The 21,731-nt window shown below is 38.2% G+C and overlaps 1 protein-coding gene and 1 non-coding gene across 2 annotated transcripts in view; both read left to right on the forward strand.

Annotated features, from left to right (window-relative positions):
• The window catches only part of LOC126278411 (acetylcholine receptor subunit alpha-L1-like), a 194,481-nt gene that overhangs the window by 162,163 nt on the left and 10,587 nt on the right, over nt 1-21,731 (forward strand). The window contains exons 6-8 of the mRNA XM_049978518.1: nt 1,345-1,513; nt 3,761-3,913; nt 8,316-8,485. Coding sequence (XP_049834475.1) covers nt 1,345-1,513; nt 3,761-3,913; nt 8,316-8,485 — 492 coding nt within the window. The remainder of the gene's footprint in view (nt 1-1,344; nt 1,514-3,760; nt 3,914-8,315; nt 8,486-21,731) is intronic.
• Nucleotides 14,006-14,077, forward strand: Trnat-agu (transfer RNA threonine (anticodon AGU)). Its single transcript has one exon. It is a non-coding gene; the product is annotated as a tRNA-Thr (tRNA).

The raw sequence follows: 21,731 nt of genomic DNA on the forward strand, positions 1-21,731 counted from the left end.
AATGGAATCAACACATGGATAAAATAACCTAGAAGCTCATTGCAGCATAAAAGACAAATTAAAACAACTATCTATGTCTGAATTGATAGTCCAGCCTGGAGTTTCCATTGTTTAACTATCTACATCAGTCATGAATATAACAGAGGGAAACATTCCACTTGGGAAAAATATATCTAAAAACAAAGATGATGTGACTTACCAAACAAAAGTGCTGGCAGGTCGATAGACACACAAACAAACACAAACATACACACAAAATTCAAGCTTTCACGACCAAGAGTTGCTTCTTCAGGAAAGAGGGAAGGAGAGGGAAAGACGAAAGGATGTAGGTTTTAAGGGAGAGGGTAAGGAGTCATTCCAATCCTGGGAGCCGAAAGACTTACCTTAGGGGGAAAAAAGGACAGGTATATTCTTGCACACACACACACACACACACACACACACACACACACACACACACACACATATCCATCTGCACGTACACAGACACAAGCAGACATTTGTGTCTATGTATGTGCGGATGGATATGTGTGTGTGTGCGAGTGTATACCATTGTTTAACTATCTACATCAGTCACATTTATTTTGTCCCAGAGTGTATTTCAAGGGCTTACACACTAATCTCAGGTGGATCAGTGGTTTACTTTACAGTTTTGGTTGCAGGATATAGCCAGTTGTCTGTTTTGAACTTCATTTCACTGTTATTAGTAGTTTAATGAATTACAAAAGAGACAACTGGCTACATCCATCAAACAAAACAGTTATATAAACCACTAATCCACCTGAAGGTGAGAATATTAGCCTTTCAAATATGTACTGGGAGAAAATAAGTATGACTGACATAGCTGATTATATACATATAAGAGATAAACAGGAGCTATTTAGTGTAAATGAGATACAGCAGCTTTTTACAAAGTAGCAGTTTTCGCTCTAATTTACTTGATTACATTTAGCATGCAAACACATGAATATAATTAATTAGTATAGTTAAAAAATTTGATCACTGAGCAGCGGCAGAACACACACTGAAAAGTCTATTTTAATTGGAAAGCTTTTGGAGCCTGGTCAAATTGCAAAGACGGAACCCGCATGATTTCCAATTCTGACATTTTCATGTACAGTAGTCTTACATTTTATGTAATACATCGGGAAGTCCAGTTAGGCATTGTGAAGTCGAGAATATAATTTCAAAGAGATTTTTACTGTGTGCTGTAAGTTAGGTGACAACTAATTTTAACCGAGTTAGATGTTTCAGCTATTAAATGTACATACATTTGGAAACATTTTTAACTACTACTTCATTCTTTCAATGTGGAAATGTTGTTTGTCATTACATGAGTTGCAGATGGACCTGTGGAATACAAATTCTGAATGGCAGATAGTGGATGTAAAAGGAAATCGAGCTGAACAGTATTACTCATGTTGTACAGAACCATACATTGACATCACATACAACATCACTCTCCGTCGACAATCTCCTGCTTACTCTGCCATTGTGATCACACCAGCTGCAGGTATGCATCATGGAGCACTGATTAACTTAAAACTGAATATGATTCAAAGTAATAGTCAGATATGAACATTGCCAATATTTTAAACATAAGAGGTTGGTCTGCTTTACAGCCAAATACTATCAACTAGCAAACATATAGGGAAACTTTTTTTAATGAGCCTACGAATTATAATCTTTTGGCACATGTACCATAAATAACTCATTGACCCAGAGAAATGGAATGATGGGAAATATGAGGAAAGAGTGTGCTTTGTTGATCTGGGAAGAAGAATAATTTGCTGCAGGAAACAGTTATTGATTTATTGGATCTCTCCCATTGTTTCCCCTTAGCCCCACTGTCTTTTTTCATTTTTACATTTTTTTATTTGCAGGTAGAATTTAACTCGTGGCTGGAATGTATTTGTTCCTTCAGTAGCAGTTAACAGTGAATTCAAAGTGCTGAATTACTAGTAGTTCCACTGTACAAGCAGTGCCAGCATTCCAACATAGAAACCATAACACATTTACATCCATGTTAATTCCTACAGACATTTTCAGTCTCCAGAAGCATGAATCAAGTTCCAAAATTCTACAACAGACTGATGTCAGCAATATGAGTCTAAAGTTATGTGCATGTTTGACAGTCGTCCTTTAAAATATGAATGCAGATTTTTCCAGTCACTACAAATTCTTCATTCCTCCATCAACTTATCTTAGGTTGCTGCTACAAGGGAAGCAAATTCTTGCATGTGCTGTGTAGAATCAAGTAGGTACTCCATCTGTATTTTTCTGTTGATTACTATTATTTGACTCTATTTCACAGTCACTTATTTCGATCTTCCTCAATGAAACAAATTTGTTTACAGATGTACTAGTTGTATTACATTTCAATACTTATGATGAATGTCATGATTTGATAATGGACTTCATGTCCTAAACTAGTCACCACAAATATAGGATATTTGTCATTATAACTTCGATAGAATCACAAATAGTAGTTTTAGTAACTTACATGATGTATGTATTCCATAAAATACTTAACAGCTATTGGTAACTGCAATCAAGAAATGTATGCAGAAGTGCTATGAGGAACTATGCCAGGCAAAAGCATTGCAATGAAAGACAGGGTTTCAGATTCAGGGATATTGTTTTAACCTGGTAGAAATTTCAAAATGGTGCACACTGCTGAGTAAATGATTTGTCTGTTGTCAATTCAAAATTGTTTGGTACTGTATGGTACAAAAACTTTAGAGTGTGCAACATGAAAGGATTAAATGACAGTTAGAGAAGCTGTTTGCACTGATCTCTTCTCAGTGACTTACAGTTCTGTAATCATTTAACTCAGTGAATGATACTTCTCGTTAATGTGAAGGTCCAGATCTTTTAATCCTGACACAGTGATAAGATATTGGATTCCTATTCAGGAAGGCAACACTTAAAATCCCCATCAGCCTACCTTGTGTAACTTGCAGGGGTACAAACTTTTGGTATCATATTCATAAATGAACGATACCAGGTGTCATATCAAATCCTGTTAGTAACTGACTTTCAAAGTTGGTATACTGATCTACTGGTAATTTTCAGAGTCTCCTCAGCAGTATGGCACAGCCATGTACTGTGCATGACTGAAGCCTAAGTACAATGGTGTGACATGTCCACTGGCCATCGTTCAAGAATGTGGAAGGAGTCTCTGAAAATGACCATGTAATGTGCATTACTTGTCTTTTTTAGTAATGTCATAAACCATTTTTCTTATATAATTTTGTGTCTTCTTGTAATAAAAATTGCAAATCATTAAAGAAGGTTCAGGATGACCATTTCTGTATCGTGTATATTTATATACATAAATGATGTAACTGAAGTTGAAAATGTTGACGGACTTTATATAAAGAAAAAGTATCTTTCAAATAGACAAAGAGCATTATTGATGCCAGGTACCAGTGTTTTAATGGATGTGGGGACTTGAATCAAGGATGAAGACTGGGGTCTAAATAAGACTGATGGTCATAAAATAAACTGAATAGAAGAAAAAAATTCTGATTTCTACAAATATTTTCCATAATTGCCCTATGTCACTTAAGGAATTGGTTGGTCCCTTTAAAAGGGCACAGTTGAATGTGTATTCCATGGCTAATGACCTCATCATCAGTGGGATGTTAAACTCTAATGTTCCTTTCTTCCTAAGTTCTTTTGAATGATTGTGCATGCGAAGCAATAGCATAATTTTTGTTTTATAGTATTCATTTATGTTTTTTAAAAAATATTTCAGCAATTGTTTTGATGACGCTGGCAGGATTTTGGTTACCTCCAAATGCAGGAGAAAAGATTTTGCTCAACGGTTGTACAGCAATAATTATATGCCTGTTCCTGCTGTATTTTTCTCAGAAGTTACCTGCAATGGCAGGAAACACACCATTAGTAGGTATGATTGTGTCCTCAGTTTGCTTATTTTCTTTGCTTTCAGATGAAAACTTAGTTCAAAGAAAAGTAATCAATTAATCTGTCAAAAAAGCAACTTGATGAAATTAGAAATATCTGGATATAATTTTCTATAGAAGCTCAGCGCTCTGTAAAAGCCTGAAAGATATTACATGAAGAAATTAAAGCTCAAATACTGTAGTAATAAAATAAATTTGTAAATCAAATATTTCTTGTAGCAGTAGTGCAGTAACATTCAAATAATTCTGTCATTTATGTATTTTAAAAAGAAATGGTTTTATAACAAAGCTGTCTGTTCTTTGACAGTACCTGGTTTAACCAACAAAATACTCTGATAATGCTGATGTTTCTCACAAAATCTTTTTAACACATCACAATTCGTTTTACATATTTAATTTTACAATACTTGTTATTAAAGGCAACAGATATTTCCTTTGTGAAATATAAAATATATAATTTTCAGTATATTAAGTAAGGCATTTTTGGAAACTATTCATGCCATTGTGATACATGTTTTGAAACTGATTTCATTAAGGACATGAACTGCCAAACAAATACCCTGCTCACTCCAGTTTTAATCATAACATATGATTTTGCAGTTATAATTACTCAAAGTCTTTGTTGAAAAGATTATATCATTATATCATTATAACAAACATAATGTATCTTGTTATGTACATAACTATTCAACTATTACTATTACACCACAAATAGGTAAAGCTATTAATTAGCAGATACCACCCTAATAAACAGGGAAACCTGCAATCAAGTGCAGTGTTGATCTCAGAGATTGCTAGGTTCTTAGGGATGCAGCAGATCCAGTGTGAAAACAGTGCATTGTGTGGTTACAACTAGGCACCACTAACATTATGTTCAGTTGGAGGACTGTCATCGACCACACAACTCTCGATAGTTTCCAATTTGAGGAATACTCAATCAAAATCCCATAGAATTTGAACAATGTGATGCGGCTGTAGCCTCAATAATATTTTAGCATATCATTACGTATTGTCACAGATTAAAATATTTTGTAATATGTGAGAAGTCTGGGACCACTAACTGAACAGTCACTTGGCAAACTGGAGAACTTTCCTGCTGACAACTCTACTTCCCATTGTGTGTGCATACGCTACTAGGAGAGGATATGACACAGAGAGAGTACTGATCAGATATCCTGTATTTGGGAGGATGGTGGTTCAGATCCATTCAGTTTTAGGCTTCCCATGGTTCTCTTCAATCACTTAAGGGAAACTTTTGGCGGGTTGATTTGAAAAGACATCTACAACTCCCTTCTCTGTCCTCCAGTTCATGCTTTTGTTCTGTTTCTAATGACTTCATCATTGAGAATGTAAAATCATAATCTCCCTTCTTTTGCCCTGTTGCTGCATGAGTCAAGTGTCAACCTTATCTCCAAAACACCTTTTTTGTATATAGCTTTTACAGCAGGTCTGCTGTGTGTATTTTGTTCAATTGAATAAACTGCAATACCATGAATTATCAGAATTCTTTGTTTGAATGGTTTAATGTCAAAAGTGTTGTAGACAACACTAAATATTTATTTTCACATAAAACTCAACACAAATACCTGAAATAAATGTGGCATCACAAACTGCGAAACAGAGTAGTTCATCTGAGACAAGTCATGAACAAAATTCCTCTCACAGTCCAAGACTAAGCATAAATACATCAAAATCTTTGAATGCCTGGTGCTCCACAGCTTTTAAATGTTTGTTGCAAGACATCTTCTAAACATCATGAACTGCACTTGAAATGTTTATTAGCCAAACAGGTTTTCATGTGTATAACCAATCTGAAGTTGCATTTATTTATTTCACATTGCTGAATAGCCTACAACTACTTTTAAGTTTTGCATTAATTCTGTGAATTTCCTTATTCACACATGACCATTCAGGTAAATCGTGCCTGTGGGTAAAGTTCACCAGTAAAATGTTTGTATTTGACAGTACTAGCAAAACACTCAAGAGCTGTTTATACATTTTCATAGCATTGTTTTCATAAATGTCTTTAGCTCCAGCATACATTACAACACTGTCCTGCTTGTCACAGTTATATTTTACGATGTTTTTCACCACGTCTTTGAAACCAGCACCTGGTTTAACCATGCCTGTGACCGTCGTTGATTTACTATTTACTTGCAGTTCTTGAGAAATTCCTTTGGCGTGACTATCTCCAAAGACGTCGAATTTTGATTCTTTCTTCTTTGTCACAAGCGTTGGTTTTGTTTATTTGTATTTTCACTTTGTTGCAAAATGTCGTATTTGTTTTTATCGCAAAATGCAACAGATTTTACGGAGTTTGTTGTTCTTTTAATGGACAAGGGTTTACCTTTGAGCGACACTTTTTTCCACTCGGACGTTGTTTCACTGTCTTGCATCACTTCACTAGCATTTTGCTTATCCTTATTGCAGGCATCACTACTATTCTACAGAACACTATCTGCAATTATAATTTCATTTGCTGCCTGTCTATCGCTGCCTTTCTGCTTCTCATAACTCACCAGGTTCCCGTTTTGTGGCTCAATTATCTTTTAGAAGATGGCGCAACTTCTTCAGCTCACAGTTTTCATTAGTTATATGCTAAATCTCACGTCTTAGAACATCTACAATTTTTCGTAAACTTGAAATGCGTTCGTTTAGTTTTTCGATTTCACTTTTACAGTTTTCACAGGATTCCTTTTTTACGACAGAGCAATAACTTTTATTCACTCGTTCACTATGCATCACTACACTTGTCGCCATCTTGTCTGCATGTAAAGTATCTCTATATCAACAACACTGTGTATCATGTTCAGCATGATGGGCATCCAGAAAGCTATCATATTGACGTCTAGAACCCAATTACAATCATGTCTATGTTTAATAAGATAGGATATGAAATTGATCCTGTCTCACAGTGCACAGGTTATCGTGTATGTTATTACTGCTGTCATACCTTGGGCAATGTCATTTTGTGATCATGTCTGACACATCAGTTATCTCAGACTTGATCAGGAATTGTCACTTCACAAGATATGACAGCAGTAACATACGTTACAACCCATGTTCTGTGAGACAGGAGTGAATTCATATCCTATCGTTTTCACATAGACATAGGTGTAATTGGATTCTATGTATCCAAATGGTTGTTTGCTTTATGGATGCACATCAAGCTGAATATCACATATAATCCATGTCACTGATATTGAGATACATAATATGTCACTGACAATGGGTTATATGCCCAAATACTTTGGCTAATAAACATTTCAAGTGTAGTGCATGGTGCTTAGAAGATGTCCTTTAACATGAGTACAGCAGGAGCAGACACAGACAAAGTCAGAATCACAAAACAAACACAGTCATAACAATTTGGTATAAAGGTAAACAGTGAAGTGGCTTGTGGCAGGCCAGAGTCAGTCTTTCATCAGCAATGGTTGGTGGCTCACATGGTAAGCTGCCACAAACATCAGGCCTGATGGCTCACAGTGTCACATAATAGTGACATAATAGTAACTGAATTTGATGATGTAGTTTGCATATCCATTTATGACAGGGGTAATAAATAAATAAATTCATCTGTAGTTTGTAAGGTTTATAGTGAATCTGCTCCTTCACTTTCAAAAGTTAAAAATTGAATTACTAAATTCAAAAGTAATTGTAATTCTGTTAAACACAAACCATGAGTAAAATTTGCAAATGATATCTGATGATAGTAATTAACACTGTATGAAATAGCTGATGAGATAAGCATGTCAGAAGAACAAGTAGGAACATTGTACTTGAAGAATTATGTAAGCTCTGTGCAAGAAAGGTGATACCTTTGTTTTAAGCTGACCAAAAGCAATTTTAAAAACAAACTTCTCCCTGATCTTTGATCCACTTTAAAGAAGAATCCAACTGGTTGTGAGCACTAATTTATTAGTAAGAGAGAGATGTGGGTCCACAAATTCATGCCAGAAAGAAAACAGCTCCCCCTTTACACACACACACACACACACACACACACACACACACACACACATACACAGTGCAGAAGAGATTTCTGCAGACCTTTCAGAAGCACGCTATTAGGATAGGATCTGCAGGGGGAAAACCGAAGGATGAAGTACATTTATTTGAAATGGAAATATAATATAAAAATAAGTTTATTTTTGTCCATTGCCAGAATGAGAGGTTTTTACCTTTTCTCTATTCATTAAACTTCGGTCTCCTTATGCAAAGAGAAATAAAATCTTAGTTTTTTCCTGTGTTAAAACTTCTCACTGCATTTGATATGCTAAATGAAGTCGTAGAGAAATGGGAGATAATCATTTCAAGTGTTTCCATTTACTCTGGACTCAATCATTTCCAACTACTTCTAACAAACATTTTTTGTTTGTTTTTCAGTGCTCTTTTACAGTAGCTCACTGCACCTTGTGATTTTGTCACTGGTGGTGACTGTTGTTGTCCTAAACCTATCACGCAATTGCTACAGCATTCCAGTTCCATGGGTGTTGCAATCACTGCTCCTTGGTTGGCCAGGCAGAATGTTAGGGCTACATCACATTGTCTTGCTGGTGAGTGTCGCAGATTTATGAATGCTACTTGAGTAAATATGATGAAAAATTAGTATTGATCATTCTTATCAGAATTGCTGCATGTTGTTTCTGAATTTATTAGTGAGCATATGGTATAGTGACAAAACATGTTTGCCTCAGGGATAAATAAAAATGAGAAACACTTGGTATTATTATATGAACAATTCATTTGGTATGTAGATGACAACTTCTGTCTGACACTTTTACAGTATTCAAAAGTCCTGCCAAATAATGTACATCAGTGCCAGAGATAAATCTCTCAGAAACTTTATATGAACGTTTTCTCAGCATAGTTTTTATTTTGAACACAGTTTTAAGTTATGTAGCTTATTGAGAAAGGGAGCCAAGCTACATCTCTACACAGAAACAACCTTAAAGTAATGGCTTATGAATACAATCTTGCATTAATACATTGACAATCCCCTGACAAACGAAGAACAGCCAATGGAGATTAAAGGAAAACTAGGAAAGTATAGTCTGACATGGATTGTGAAAGAGGAACTCACAAGACCTCAGTGAAACTGATACACAGTTACCTATCATTCAATAAGTGACAGTTTCACTACAGTTCTTATAGTAGTGTAATGAAATCTACCTTACTCACATAATTTGATAGGATTGTAAAGCTAGGCACATTAAGTCATTGTCCCGAAAATGTATGACTCACAGCATTTCTAAGCATGATGGAAAATGTTCTTGAGATAGTGCACATGCAGCAGGAATTTAATTTAGCTACTGAGCAACATCGCTTGGTGGTTAAAGCATGCTGATGCTGCATTCAGTTTCCTTCCTCAATCTCCTCTTATGGAAGTTTGTGCTCTATCTTTAAGGAACCCATTTTTGATGTGATGTAAATTTTTAATCTTATTTTCTTCTTTCTTTAACTGAACTAAAATTGTTGAAAATAAATCGTATGTACCATATGTTGTGGGGGGGGGGGGTAATATTTATAGCACCATATTCCATGTTATATGCACCTAACAAACACATACATAAGGAGATATAGACCACATTATGTTTTTAAACAGATGAGTAGATTAGAAATAATAAAATTTTTTGAAGACTTTCTCAGAGTCATAGGACAGATACAAATCAAACTTGAAAAATACTTTTGTTGCATAAGAAGGTGTGTACCCATGCAAACACAGTTAGAAATCGGAAACTAACAGAGTCTGAACTCAAATTTCTTTTTTATTTCTTTCACATATAATAGGTTGCCAAGTAAGAGAATACATAAAAGAGAATCAACAACAAAGAGTAAAAAGGTGGGTATGAGAATCACAGTCGACAACTCTCTTCTCTGTGACTCCCATGCGAACTGTGGAGAATAATCTCTGTGATTGGCGTGAATTTTACGCGTCTGCTGCAATCAACGTGTGCAGTAGTCACCACATGAGCCCTCTTGGTGAGAGCAGAGCTCGGATGTTCCTCTCTGTAGTGGGCAGGGAAGTGCAGTTGTCTGCCAGAAGGCGTGGTGCATTGAGGCTGCTGTTTTATCGACTGCAGAGGTAGCGGAGTGGGGTTCTGCATCGTTGTCTTGTGCTGATCGCTGCGCGATGCTGACATCGCCGGAGTGTCTTCAAGTATATAAGCAGCTTTCACTCTACTTAGCAATATGATGGCTTGTTTCCCATTCAGTACTATGTCTAGGGTGTGTGCATCTCTGCATATCACACAATGAGGTCCAGTGTATGGCAGTTGTAGTGGTGGTTTGCTGCCATCTGTGCGTAACAATACATGTGTTCAAGTTTTTAAATCATTGTGCATGAATGTTATTGGGGCTCCATGTCTGGACGCTATTGCAGGTTTGATTTTCTTGACCGTTTCTCTCAATCCTTTTAAATATTCTGACTGGTCATCTGCGTTCGGTACCCCTGAGTCGTCAGCGAATTCTCCGAGCAGACATATTGTTTCTCTGTAGACCAACTCCACCAGGGAGGCGTCCACATCAGGTTTAAAGATCGTCCTAAGACCTAACAGTACAATGGGTAATGCTTCCATCCATTTAGTACCGTGGCACATGAGGGCTGCTTTTAAGGTACGGTGCCATCTTTCTACCATCCCGTTGCTTGTCGGATAGTTGGCGGTGGTGCGGTGATGGCAGTATCCACAGAATCTTGCTAACTGAGTGAATAGTTCTGATTCAAACTGTCGTCCTCTATCAGTTGTTATATGGAGTGGGCAGCTGAACCTCGATATCCAAGTTGACATGAATGCCGTTGCCAGAGTTTCCGCTGAGATGTTATTGGTAGGTATTGCTTCCGGCCAGCGTGTATACCTGTTGATGATTGTTACCAGATAGCGATTACCATCTGATGGTGGAAGAGGTCCTACGACATCCAAATGAATGTGCGAGAAGCGTGCCTTTACATCCGGGAATTGTCCGATTGGAGGGCGCATGGGCTGCATAGCTGACAGTGTGGGCAAGATCTAATCCAGTTATGGCAATCGCGGTCTATTCCTGGCCATACAAATCTTTTGGACACCAGTCTGGTTGTTGCTCAAACACCGGGGTGACATAGGCCGTGGAGGCAATCAAACACTCTTCTGCGATGTGTGATTGGAACGTAAGGGCGTGATCGATCAAGTTGTACGTCACAATGTAGTCGTATGTCTTCCCCAGGCACGTCAACTAGCTGTAACTTCAACACCGTGTTGTTGTCACTCAACAGGGTATTTAGCTCATCATCTTCCTGCTGGGCTTGTGCTAGTTCTGCCATAGTTAAGGGCTGTGTTATACTGGATACTCATGACAAACAATGAGCTACCATGTTAGTTAAACCTGAGATGTGGTGTAAGTCTGTGGTGAATTGGCTTATGAACTCCAATTGAGAATATTGCCTTGGAGACCATTTGTCACTGTTCTTGTTGAATGCGTAAGTCAAGGGCTTATGATCGGTAAAAATTGCGAAATGACGAGCTTCGACTTGTGGTCTGAAGTGTTTGATTGCTAAATATATAGCCAAAAGTTCTCTATCATAAGCACTCCAGCGTTGTTGTGCTGGTGACAACTTGTGCAAATAGTGTGCCAAAGGTTGCCATGCGCCATCCACCAATTGTTGCAGGGCTGCACCAACACCAAACTGGCTAGCGTCCGCCACCAGTGCCAAAGGTGCTTCTAGTTTAGGGTGTGCCAGCAGTGCGGCCTGAGCCAGGCCCTGACGTGTCACTTCGAATGCTGCATCAGATTCCTCAGTCCATTGTATGGTTGCATTGCTGCGAACATTTGGGGCGGCTAATAACGCGTTTAACAGTGCCTGCTGTTTAGCTGTCCGTGGTAAATGCCTTCTGTAAAAATTTAACATGCCTAGGTATCTTCTTAATTCTTTGGCCGTAGTAGGCTTGGACATGTGTAGAATAGCCTCAACTTTTCTGAGTAAGGATGCTGAACCTGTAGCAGATATGCGATGACCTCGAAATTCCACTTCAGGTTGCCCAAACAGGCATTTCGCTGTATTTAACACTATTCCAAACTTCTCTAAGCGTTGGAGTACTTCTTTTAAATACTGCTTGTGCTGTTCATTGTTTGTGGAATATATGAGAACGTCATCCAGGTAGGCAAATCAGAAGGGCAATCCTCGTAATACAGAATCCAGAAAACGTTGCCATGTCTGTGCGGCATTTCGCAGACCAAACGTCATGAAATTACTTTCAAACAATCCAAAGGGTGTTATTGTGGTGGTCTCTGGTATGTCTTCTGGCACTACAGGAATTTGTGTATAGGCCTTTGCGCAATTTAGCACACTAAAGACTGTGGCGCCGTGCAGCGCGTGATTGTAGTCCTTTAACAAAGGTACAGAATAACGATCCAGAATAGTTCTGGCGTTCAGTGCTCTGTAGTCACCACACGGACGCCAGGCTACACCTTTTTTTTTGGTACGAGGTGTAAGGCCAACGCCCATGGACTGGATGATGGGCGTATAATTCCTTCTTTAAGCATTAGTTCGAATTCAGCTTTAGCTATAGCGAGGCGTTCTGGTGCTAGTCTCCTAGGTCGACATGATACAGGCGTGGTTTTTATGTAGTGTACTGTATCGTGCAACACTTTCTGCGGTGCTCCTGGCAGTTTCATTAATTCAGAAAGATCCGCAAGGATTGCATGGTACTCTTCGTCTGTGATTTGAATGAACTTAATACTGGTGCAGTCTGTGTCACGATAATAACAAGCCGTTGATAGGTTGGTGAGACTGTCTGTCAGTCTGAAGTGTGATAAAAATCAGCTCCTAGTATTGCTTCTGTGACGTCTGCTGCTGTGAAATTAGGAGAGATCCGCTAGAATTGCATGGTACTCTGCGTCTGCGATTTGAATTAACTTAATACTGGTACAGTCTGTGTCACAATAATAACAAGCCGTTGATAGGTTGGTGAGACTGTCTATCAGTCTGAAGTGTGATAAGAAATCAGCTCCTAGTATTGCTTCTGTGACGTCTGCTACTGTGAAATTACTATGGTGGTTAGTGCATCGTAATCCGCCCGAGACACCGTAGTAGATGCAGCTGCTACACTGACAGGTATGTCTACAACAATGGTCGGCGAGTTCTGCTACCGCGTCCAGTGTCCAGTGACATCTCGTTCTGCGTGGCGATAACTGCTTTTACCTGCAGTGGCAGGTGGGAACTCCACAGGGTATGCAGAAAGCTGTCTGGAATCGTGCTGGGGTCCAACTTGCTGTGGAGATGGCACAGGAACTGCGAAGGTTTCCAGTCACCGATTTTTTCTTGCATCAATACTTGCTGGATTCTACCTTCTTCAGAAAGGGCTAAGCGTCGTTTCACTTCAGTCTTTAACCATTCATACGCATTCTCTGTCGGAGGAGCTGTTATGATATCCTGAACTTCACTTGTGTAACGATGATCGAGTTGGGTTACTACAAGGGAAAACGTAGTTTTTTCTGCAGTTATTCCCGCGTACGTGAATCTCGCTTCCACCTGTGCGAACCACAGCATTGGGTTGTGTGGCCAAAGGGTGGTAAGCGAACCACTAGTCTTGACACTGCTGGCGTGTCCATATCTGTATCTGCTGTTTGTTTTGCAGTCAGGGTCACCAATGTTGCGTAAGTAGGTGTGTACCCACGCAAACACAGTTAGAAATGGGAAACGAACGGAGTCTGAACTCAAGTTTCTTTTTATTTCTTTCACATATAACAGGTTGCCAAGTAAGAGAATACATAAAAGAGAATCAACAACAAAGAGTAAACATAATTAAATGTGTCCTTTGAGACTCCCGTCTCGTTATTATCTCACGATAATGATCAAATATGATCGAAGCAGACTAAATCAATTAAAATTTGTGCCGGGAGTCTCAAAGGACACATTTAATTATAAGATCTGAGGAGATCACCATATGGTACAGCAGACGTCCCGCTACGTCCAATGCTGGGTAGCTCGCCAATACCGGCGAGCCCTGGCAATAGTGACGGTATTAAGGGAAAATGAATTAAAGTTTGTGTTGGGGAGGGAACTCGACCTAGGTAGTTCGTGCAGCTACGTCTGCCATAGTGCCTCGGTGGTGTAGTGGTAGCATATCTGCCTAGTAAGCAAGAAGACCCGGGTTTGAGTCCCGGCCGCGGCACAAATTTTAATTGATTTAGTCTGCTTCGATCATATTTGAAAGAGTAAACAGGTAGGTATGAGAATCACAGTCGACGGCTCTCTTCTCTGTGACTCCCGTGCGAACTGTGGAGAATAATCTCTGTGCTTGGTGCGAATTTTAAGCATCGGCTGTGATCGACGTGTGCGATAGTCACCACACTTTCGTTTGAGAAGAATACTGTCAGGTATATTCTCTCCATTATAAAATCACACTTCATTCCTCAGTCTATTAACTGTTAACAGTAGTAGTCTACATTGTACAACTGCCAGAACTTTCCTATACTACTTATTCTAGTTATTTTTGAATTCCCTCTTGTGTAACTATTATTCCTATCAAAAAGACTGTCACAAAATAAGCTTTCGGCCAACAACGCCTTTGTCAGAACAAGATACTTTCAGTCTTGGGGTACATAGCTAAATATTTTCCATAGATCAGTATTTTATGATTATATAAATGTAATAAACATACAAGGTAATTGGAAAACCAGTAGTAAAGCAGTAGTATTTTTTTCTTAAGTAGGTGCTCTTATACTAACTAATATGTTTATTAGCAGTCTTTTAAATATATATAGATTATCATTAATGGTATTTGGAGCAATACCAACCCCACATGATGTGGGAAGAGGCTGAGATGATGATGATGATGATGATGATGATGATGATGATCATTTATGGTATTTGGTGTTAGTCATTAATATAGCACTGCTCCAGAACTGATTCAGACTCTCTGGTTCTGAGCCAAGTAGAAGGCTTGATCCAGAGAATTCAAGGATCCTGTGACTTCTTGGGACTCACACCATAGAGTTTTGAATATTTTTTATTTTTTATCCTTAGTTTACATGACTCTCCATCCATTTATAATGGTACTAACCTAGTTGTAGCCTCTTCTTCTCAGTAATACCACAAGTTTGTCACCTCAAAACTGAAAACTTTATGGGTATTGAATGGTGTTAAACAATAACGGACACTACACCACTGTTTTTAGTTTCAATTTTTCAAATGTTTACTAAATTTAAATTGATTTTATGAACTGTGACCAGCTTCTTAACTCTTCTCTTCATAAATCACAAAAATCAGTCCAGTCCATACAATCAGTGACAATACATATCATAGACCTCATTCTTCCACTAACCATAGTTCATATAAACATAGTCACTATATATATATATATATATATATATATATATATATATATATATATATATATATATTCCAAGACTTACCAAGCGGGAAAGCGCCGGCAGACAGGCACATGAACAAAACACACAAACACACACACAGAATTACGAGCTTTCGCAACTGGCAGTTGCTTCGTCAGGAAAGAGGGAAGGAGAGGGAAAAATGAAAGGATGTGGGTTTTAAGGGAGAGGGTAAGGAGTCATTCCAATCCCGGGAGCGGAAAGACTTCCCTTAGGGGAAAAAAAGGACAGGTGTACACTCGCACACACACACACATATCCATCCGCACATACACAGACACAAGCAGACATATATGTGTGTGTGCGAGTGTACACCTGTCCTTTTTTTCCCCTAAGGGAAGTCTTTCCGCTCCCGGGATTGGAATGACTCCTTACCCTCTCCCTTAAAACCCACATCCTTTCATTTTTCCCTCTCCTTCCCTCTTTCCTGACGAAGCAACTGCCAGTTGCGAAAGCTCGTAATTCTGTGTGTGTGTTTGTGTGTTTTGTTCATGTGCCTGTGTGCCGGCGCTTTCCCGCTTGGTAAGTCTTGGAATCTTTGTTTTTAATATATTTTTCCCATGTGGAAGTTTCTTTCTGTTTTATTTACATCGTCGTTATATATATATATAATGTGGCACAGGGCGGTAACAAAATTATAAAGTGCAAACTAATAAAACATAGTTCTTGTCTGTCTCAATCAAAGAAGTTCACAAAGATACTGAAGGACACATAGATGTGAACTGAAACAGTCCTGATGGCGGACTGACATTCATACATTTCACTATATAATCTGATATGAGAGGATACAAACTCTAACTAATTAATGGAAAATCTCATATAAAGATGTGAAACAATTACTAACAAAGAGATAGAGGGGCTGGCCAGTACTTACCTCAGCTCAGTACAGCCGATAGAAACACAAAAAACAACCGAAAATTTAAGTTCCTAGCTTTCGGAATAAATGTTCCTTCATCAGGGAGGAGAGAGGGGTTGTGAGTAACTAAATCCACTTTCCCTTCTTCCCTTTCTTTCCCCTCTCTCCTCCCTGATGGAGGAACATTTATTCCGAAAGCTAGGAACTTAAATTTTCGGTTGTTTCTTGTGTTTCAAAAAAAATGGTTCAAATGGCTCTGAGCACTATGGGACTCAACTGCTGTGGTTATCAGTCCCCTAGAACTTAGAACTACTTAAACCTAACTAACCTAAGGACATCACACACATCCATGCCCGAGGCAGGATTCGAACCTGCGACCGTAGCAGTCGCACGGTTCCGGACTGCGCGCCTAGAACCGCGAGACCACCGCGGCCGGCTCTTGTGTTTCTATCGGCTGTACTGAGCTGAGGTAAGTACTGGCCAGCCCCTCTATCTCTTTGTTAGGATACAAACTCTCACAGATAAATTAAACTGGTGGCTGCTAAGTACAAATGTTGATACTCTTTCCATAATCCTAGCCATGAACTTTCACTGAGATGTTATCCAGGTGGTTACTTCACAGACTGACACAGAGACATGAATAAATTACAATACATGGTACTAAATGATGTTGCCACCACAATTTCCAGGCAAAACTGCAGGTTGTCTGGGACGGGGTGAATATTTGTCGATAGGTGAAATGATGTATTATGGCTTCAGTAGATACAAATTAATTTATAAAAGTGTAAGGTAAGAATTTACTTTTGCAGATGAGATATATGTTCCAAAAACAACTTAGTTTACATAACATATGGTTAGTTACAAAGTAAAAAAATTACAGAACTATTTTCTATGCCTCTGCTGTGAATTATCTATCTACAAGTACAGTTTGCATGTTTGAAATTATGTACCTTTATACTAATTCTTGATTAATGACTTAACTGAATACTGAAGGATATAGCAAATATAATTGCTCAAAAGCAAAAATAAATTTGCGTATGTCCAAACTTAAATTAAAATTATAAGTTAGTTAGTTTTTGGACACACAAAGATAGTTACTGGAAAACATGGATTGAGGACTTCTACTGAGTGGACAAGTCCTCTCAAAACTAATGATATGCTCATTCAAATATCTCCAGTAAATGCTGTTATAGTAATTTCAGTTATGCATTACTTTTATTGAACACAGCTTTAAACAGAACTGAGTATATCACTGAAACCAGCAGGTTGAAAATTATCAACTGAAAAAAAAAAATTAATGAGAGATATTCATGTACAGTATTGTGGCTGTTCTGAATATATGTAATATACACACAGCATGATCCATCAGACACAGTAGAAATATAAAGGGGAAAAATATAATTATCAATAGGGGTACAACAATATGGGTGGAATGTAACAATACGAGAGAAGGAAAGTTGCTACTCACCATATAGCGGAGATGCTGACGTGCGATAGGTGCAACAAAAAGATTCACACAATCATAGCTTTCTCCCATTAAGGCTTTTGTCAGCAGTAGACACACACACACACACACATATACACGTGCACAAGCGCAACTTGCACACACATCTACAGTCTCAGAGAGCTGAAACTACACTCACAGGTGGACTGGTCCAAACTTGCTACATTTCACATTCCAGATAAGAAAAGCTGTAGGAACATTTAAAGAAATGGCCCTCACAGATGAAATGATGAAAATCCTAGTGATCAATTCCTGAAGCTTTTGCAACAAAGACACAGAGTCTGAAACAGTCCTATAAAGCAGCAGAACTCATAATACCACTTACAGAAAGCTGGCTGAAACCTGAAATCGACAGCAGTTAAATTTTTGTGGTAAATAGAAGTGCACTGTTGGATATGGTTAAGGGAAATGGAGGGGCTATGGTATTCACAGGACATGAGAAAACTAAATCCACCAAAACAGAAACTGAAACCATAAGCAAAATTATTTATGCAAGACTTTCTCTCCCCAGGCAGACTCAGTCCTAACACAGCTGAAAACTTTAAAGAAAACCTCAATTCAATATATGAATATTCCTTAGTAATGCTCTCAGAGACTTTAATCATCCAACAATCAATTGGCATAATTAATTCCATCGGTGGTGGGCGTGATAAGACAATCTGCAAAACATTACTAAATCTTCTCTGAAAACTACCTAGAATAAATAGTTACACCCACATGATCAAAATATATTGGACCTAATGGCAACAAACCGACCTGACCTCTTCAAGGATGACAATAGTGAAACTGCTGTCAGTGGTCATGTTATAGCACCAATGATTAAACTACTAGGGGCAACTAAAACCAGTAGACAGATTTATATGTTTAGGAGATTAAATGTTCTAAACAGACCCCACTCTCCTTCACGAATCGTGGACCTTGATGAGGTGGGATAGCTCGTGTACCCCAACAACTCAGATAGCCGAAACTGCAGCCACTGTGGAGAGGCCACACTAACTTATAATTCCTGAAAAGAAGCACTAAGATTTCAGTAGTATCAGGCACAACAGTCCAGATGATTGATTGATCTAGTCTTGTAACATTATCCAACATCGGCTTGCTGCACTAATACTGTGAATAGCTAAAAGCAAGGGGAAACTACAGCCATTATTTTTCCTGGGAGCATGCAGGCTCTACAGCACACTTAAATGATGATGGCATCTTCAAGGGTAATGTAAGACAGAGACAAAATAATTCTCCATTCAGATCTCTGGGCAGGGAATACTCAGAATGATGCTGGAATGTTACATTGTTTGGTTGGATAAATGGGCTAGAGAATTTAAAAAAGATACCTGGAATGGTGTAATAAGGATATAGTGGGAATTAATGAAGTGTGTTGGCAGGGAGAACAGGACTTCTGGTCAGATGAATACAAGATAGGAATGGTGGTAAGCTTCTATGCACAGCATAGTAGAAGCATTACTGTAGCCAAGACACACACAAAGCTGACACTCATCACAGTAGTACAAATTTATATGCCATCTAGCTCCACAGTAGATAAAGAGATTGAAAGAACTTACATAATGTTAAGACACAGATCTTGAAAGATTTTAAACTGTAGACCATATCCAGGAGCAGATTTGGATTCTGACCATAATTTATTGGTTATGAACTGAAAATTTAAACTGAAAACATCCAGGAAGGTATGAAATTAAGGATATGGGTCTTGGATAAGTTAAAAGTACCAAATATTTCTCAGACTTTCAAAGGGAGCATTAGCTAATGATTGACTCAAAAAAGTATAATGAATACAACAGAAGACCAAGTGGTCATCTTGAGAGATGAAATAGTGAAGACAGAAGAAGATCAAAAAGACAAAGCCCAATAGAAATCCTTGGATAATTCAAGAGATATTGAGTCTAACTAATGAAATAAAATCATATAGAAATGCAGCAACTGAAGAAGACTAAAGGGAACATGAGCTCCTTGTCCAGATGAGGAAGGCTCAAGGGACATTGACTGGCCACTACCTCATCATCTGCCTTGTGCCATCATTCTGATATAGTATGGAGTTTTGCCAACTTTGCAGACTGTAGAGCCGCTACTTCTCATTCAAGTAGCTCCTCAGTTGTCATCATGAGGTTGAGTGCACATTGCACCAGTCCTTCCGCCAAGAAAAAAAATGTTGCCAACACTAAGAAATGAACCCCAGTCCTCTGCAAGGCAGCCACCTATGCTGATCGCTCAACTAAGGAGGCAGACTAGTGGGGAATACAGATGTCTGAAAACTGAGATTGATGAGTACTGCAAAATGGCAAAACAGGAATGGCAAGGCAACAAATGCAAAACTGTAGAAACATACATGTCTAAGGGTAAAATAAATGCCATCTACAGGAGAATTAAGGAAACATTCAGAGAAAAGGGAAGCAGCTGTTCAAAAATCAAGAGTTCAAATGACAAACCAGTACTAAACAAAGTACAAAAAGCTGAAAAGGGAAGTGATACTTAAAAGATTTATATAAGGGTTACAAATGTGAGGATAGTTTTATAGAAAGAGAAGAGGAAATAGGTGAAGACGAGATGGGAGGAACGATACTGCAAGAAGAATTTGTTCAAGCATTTAAAGATCTAATAAAAACAAGGCCCATAGAATAAACAACACACCCACGGAATTGTTGAGATCCTTGGGGAAGCCTGCTAAGACAAAATTATTTCAACAGGCATGCAAGACATATACGAGACCTGCAAGATACCCTCAGATTTCAGGAAGGATATAATAATTCCAATTCCAAAGAAGGCAGTTGCCAACAAGTGTTAATACTACCAGACCATCAGTGTAATAAGTCATGTTTGCAAAATATAGTTATGAATTGTTTCAAGAAGAATGAATAAAAACTGGTAGAAGATGAGGCAGGGCAGAACAGTTTGGGTCCCAGGGAAGTGTAGCAACAACTAAGGTCATACTGATCTTGTCTTATCTTAGACCGTAAGATGAATGAAGACAAACCTACATTTGTAACATTTCTCGATTTAAAGAAAGCTTTTGACAATGTTCTCTGGAGTAAACTCTCCTACATTCTGAAGGTAGCAGCAATAAAATACAGGGAGTAAAAGTTTATTATAACTTGTGCAGAAGCCAGACTAGTTATAACAGGCAAAGGACAGGAAAGGGAGTGAGACAGGGTTGTAGACTTTCCCCAATATTTTTTGTCTGTATATTCAGCAAGCAGTAAAGAAGACCAATGAGAAATTTCGAAAGCTAATCAATTTTCAGGAAAAGTAAATAAAATTCTTAAGGTTTGCCAACAACATTATATCTCTATCAGAGACAGTAAACGACTTTGAAAATTTGTTGAACGGAGAGGATAGTGTTTTGAAAAAAACATTGTAAGATGAACAAAAGTATAACTAGGGTAAGATAATGTTGTTGAATTAAATTAGGCAATGAATTAGATTACAAAATTAGCCATTAAAGGCACTTGGTGAGTTTTGCTGTTTGGCCAGCAAAATAAATAATGATGGTCAAAGTAGAGACTGGCTTCAGCACAAAACATATTTATGGAAAAGAGGAATTTATTAACAATTTACATAAATTTACATGTTAGGAATGTAGCCTTGTACAGAAGTGAAAAGTGGATGATAAGCAGTTTAGACAAGAAGAGAACAGAAATATGGTGCTACAGAAGAATGCTGAAGATTAAGTGGGTAGATCAAGTAGATACTCAGTCGAACTGGGGAAAAAAGAAATTTTTGGCACAACTTGACTAGAAGAAAGGCTTCATTAATAGGGCATGCCCTGAGACAGAAAGCAATCACTAATTTGTAGAGGGAGACAAAAGGATGCATAAATAAGCAGGTTTAAATGGTTGTACATGTCAGTGATTTGGAGATGAAGAGGCTTGCACAGGATGGAGTGGCTTGGAGAGCTGCACCGAATCAGTCTTCAGACTGAAGACGAGAAAGTATTCAGTCAGATAAAGAGGCAGTTGTGTTACATCTCAGAGAGGAACACAAAACACGTCTGTGCAAGATTCTATAGAACAACAATAGCTCAAGTGTAGAAGAACAGTTAACCATGCCTGTACTCTTGTAAGGA

The sequence above is a fragment of the Schistocerca gregaria genome, chromosome 6, assembly GCF_023897955.1.
Source record: "Schistocerca gregaria isolate iqSchGreg1 chromosome 6, iqSchGreg1.2, whole genome shotgun sequence".
Lineage (NCBI taxonomy): Eukaryota > Metazoa > Arthropoda > Insecta > Orthoptera > Acrididae > Schistocerca > Schistocerca gregaria.